Genomic DNA, 3,828 nt, shown 5'->3' with positions numbered 1-3,828 from the left:
TATATATATAATGGAATGGAAGGTTTATGATACCTGTGGAGTATTTCCTTCTCCCATCATAACTATTTTTGTAGTTTTAAGGATCTGGAACACGAAAAAGTTCACAAGCTGAGTACAATTCAATAGCCGTTTATTTACAGAGTTCTCGTTCATGTAGTTCGCTCTCAGTGACCATCTTTATAGCAGTGCGTGGTTCGTTATAGGTCTGTACACGTCATATCCTCCTGCTAAAATACCGGTTGCCGGCGAAAGCCTCGTTGACGTCTCGCACATGGCAAATGGTTGCAGGCGAGATCTCGTTCTTGCCTCGGACATGGTAATGGCTACCGGCGAGATCTCGTTCAAAATGGCACTGGCTTCTTGTGCCTCGCTACAGGGGCTCCCCCCTGAGAACGCTAGTGCGAAATTAGAATGACTGGAGCAGGCACAAGAAAAGAGCAAAGACAGCCACCGATCGCAAACAGCAAGATGTAGTACAAAATGCGATAAGTCAAGAGAAAATGATTACAAGCAATATAAAGGGCATGCAGAAAATTTTTGACAAAGTTCAATGGCAAGGCATTGGAATTGTTCAGCGCACAAGAAAACAATTGTCTGTCACAGGGAAAAAGGTTGTTAAATGTAAATAGTTCTGGTGAGTTTTGGGGGCCAATGCACACTGCGGCCTGTCCTGGTGACATAGGGTTTGTTTGTGTTAGGTTGTGGCAACGAATGTGGAGGTGCAGGTGATGGTGTGATGAAAGGTGCATGTGCAGGTGGGTGTGTAGGTGGTTGTAAAGGATCAAAAGTGGGCGTGGCTGGGGTGTCATCGAAAGGTGTAGGCACCTCAAAATGTGCTCTTTTAAGTCTGTCGACTGTCACTGTCTCTGCCCGATCATTGATGTCGAGACTAGAAGTTTTGGGTGTGCGCGATAGCACACGAAATAGTCCTTTATAAGGAGAAACAAGCGGTCCTCTGACAGAATCATCCCGAACAAAAACATGAGTCCATTTGTCAATGCCCGGTGAGACGTGAGAGGGAATAGACTGGTCACGCAGATGCATGGGTGGAAGATTCGAGAAATACGAGCAAAGTCTGGTGACATACGACATTGGATCAGAATGCGATGAATTGTCTGGAGCCAACATTGTACCAGGGAGCGCCAGGATGGTACCGTAAAGGAGTTCAGCAGAGGAGAAACCTAAGCCTGTTTTAACAGCAGTGCGACAACCAAGAAGAACGATAAGCAGGAATTCTGTCCAAGACTGAGGATCAGGAGTGTCGCGTAGAGCGGCCTTCAGTTGCCTGTGAAAACGTTCGACCATCCCGTTGGAAGCTGGATGGTAGCTGGTCGTACGAATGTGATGAACACCTAGGATTCGTGATAATTCACGAAATAAGGAGGCTTCGAACCGGCGTCCACGATCAGTGATTATTTTAGCTGGGACACCAAAGCGAGCAATCCAGTTAGAAACGAAAGCTTAAGCAACTGACTCAGCGAAGATGTCCACTATTGGAATGGCTTCAGGCCAACGAGAGAAATTATCGACGCATGTCAATACGTAAGAGAAACCGCGACTGACAGGCCATGGTCCAACCAGATCAATGTGGACATGGGTGAAAGTGAGTTTCTGGCGGAGAAAACTGTCTAAGAGGAACGCGGATGTGCCTTTTAGAGCGCTGGCATTTCGCAGAAGAGCGTGCCTAAGTGGTGATCATGCGGCGCATATTAGGCCAGAAAAGCCGAGCCGTAATAAGCTTCACCGAGGCAGCGATGCCAGGATGTGACAGAATGCAAGGCATCAAAAACAGAACGCTGGTGGTTCGCAGCTACAAACGGTCTGGGAGAACCAGCAGCTGTGTCACAAATGATTGTGACTTCAGCAGACGGAGGTGGAAGATAGGCAAACTTGCAGCAGGACAACTTGGTGGAAGTTAGATCCAATGTGTCCACAGCTGGCTGATCCTGTGCAATAGCAGTTAAATCGATTGCAGCAGGAGATGAAAGAGAACACACAGGGAGACGAGAGAATGCGCCAGCAGGTTCGTTCTCTTTTCCAGGTATCTGCCGAATGTCACTTGTGAACTGGGAAATGTAGTCCAGGTGACGAAAAGCACGAAGGTAGTGTTTGTCCGATTTAGATGACAGAGCAAACGTAAGAAGCTTCTGATCAGTATAAATCACAAAATCCCGGCTCCCGAGTTGATGTTGAAAATGACGAACCGACAGGTAGATCGCTAAGAGTTCACGATCAAACGTACTATAATAACGCTCAGCTGGCTTTAATTGACGAGAAAAAGTGCCAAAGGTCGAGTTTGATTGTCGACGGTATGTTGCAAAACAGCACCAACCGCAGAATCCGATGCATCAACTGTTAAAAAGAGACGAGCATCAGGAACCGGTTGTGCAAGCAAAGGAACAGAAGCTATTTCCTTCTTGGTTGACTCAAAAGAAGATAATACCTCGGCAGATAGAGTGATAGGAGAGTTTTTTTGTTTTTTGTATTTGCTTTCAATAGTTGAGTCAAGGGAAGTAAATTGTCTGCACATTTATGTATGAACCTCCTGTAAAAGTTGACAATTCCCAAGAAGTGATGCAGTTGGTGTAAGGAAGTGGGAGGTGAGATGCATTGAATTGCATCGACTTTGGAGGAGAGTGGTCGGATACCATTAGAGTCGATATAATGACCTAGGAATTCCAGAGAGGTCTGTCCAAAACCACTTATCAGGGTTGATTAGCACATTGTAGGTGCGAAGACGCTGAAAAAGTTGAGATAAGTGTCGGAGATGATTTTCACGCGCGTCGCTAGCTATGAGAAAATCATCGACGTAAGCGAACACAAAGTTAAGTCTACGGACAACTTCGTCAATTTGACGGACACGTAAGTCGCGTCCGGACATGGGTGAGTGATGAGATCTTTCACTGAACGTGCAAGAGATGCAGGCATCCCACAGTACAAAAGATTTAGCTGCTGCTGCTGGTGAGGCGCCGCATGGGCGGAAAATACGCATCCAATTGAGCAAACCAAAGCTTGACGACACTAGAGTACGCGGGTAAGTTGGGAAGACTCATTTAGTACAGAGGAGAGAAAAGAAAAGGACCAAAGGACCAACAAAAGTGTTGCTGGAATAGTAACGTTTGTGCAAAAAAAATGGTGTGTGTGTGTGTGTGTGTGTGTGTGTGTGACACCATTCTAACCCCTAAGACCAGTCCCAAAAACCACTGAACCATGAGAGACTAGCCCAGAAACAAAAAATCCTTTCTTCCTTTCCCCCACCAACCAACCTCCCACGCTATCCCTTAAAATAGCAAACATTCCTTAGCTACACACACGACAGAAAATGTCAGACAGATAGGTCAGTTATTCCTCTTCAATTTTTTGTACCAAACAAACATGATTTTTATTGAACTCAAATTACTTATTGTAGTCCCATTCTCGAATACTTTCTTGAATACTTTCTTGTAAACTGTTTTTAATATTTTCTTATCATTATCAAAGAATATATATTTCGTTTTGGGATTTGGTTTGCAAGATTCTTTATGTGAGTTCGTGTGTTGAAGCATATTCTGTTGTGTCTTGGGAAAGACGTTTTCTTTTTGTGTCTTATAATATAACAGACTCAAGTCTATTGAAAAGGCTACAAGACACAACGAAAATTTTAGGAAAATAAAAATAAGAAATAAGTGGAAATTTTACCGGTGAGTGTGTTAAATTATAAGGCACAAAAAAAAAATGACTCTCCCCAGACACAAAAGAATGTATAACTGTATTTTAATACTTTTGTGATAATCAGCACTTAACACAACAAAGCTTATACAAAGCTTTACATTTTACTTTTGACAATCT

At 43.9% G+C, this 3,828-nt stretch overlaps 2 protein-coding genes across 2 annotated transcripts in view; one reads left to right on the top strand and one right to left on the bottom strand.

The window, feature by feature from the left end:
• LOC106868149 (purine nucleoside phosphorylase LACC1) overlaps window positions 1–3,828 on the top strand; it is a 44,418-nt gene that overhangs the window by 6,227 nt on the left and 34,363 nt on the right. The gene's annotated exons all lie outside the window — the stretch shown is intronic.
• LOC106868151 (uncharacterized) lies at window positions 616–1,305 on the bottom strand. Its single transcript, XM_014913287.1, has one exon. It carries the CDS (start codon window positions 1,303–1,305, stop codon window positions 616–618), a length of 690 nt encoding a protein of 229 aa, XP_014768773.1.

The sequence above is a fragment of the Octopus bimaculoides genome, chromosome 3 (assembly GCF_001194135.2).
Source record: "Octopus bimaculoides isolate UCB-OBI-ISO-001 chromosome 3, ASM119413v2, whole genome shotgun sequence".
In the NCBI taxonomy this organism is placed as follows: domain Eukaryota; kingdom Metazoa; phylum Mollusca; class Cephalopoda; order Octopoda; family Octopodidae; genus Octopus; species Octopus bimaculoides.
This window is presented reverse-complemented; position numbering and strand designations above follow the sequence as displayed.

Excerpts from the sequence above, each read along its gene's own strand:
- LOC106868151 (XM_014913287.1), bottom strand. The coding sequence starts at position 1,305 with ATGGTCGAACGTTTTCACAGGCAACTGAAGGCCGCTCTACGCGACACT.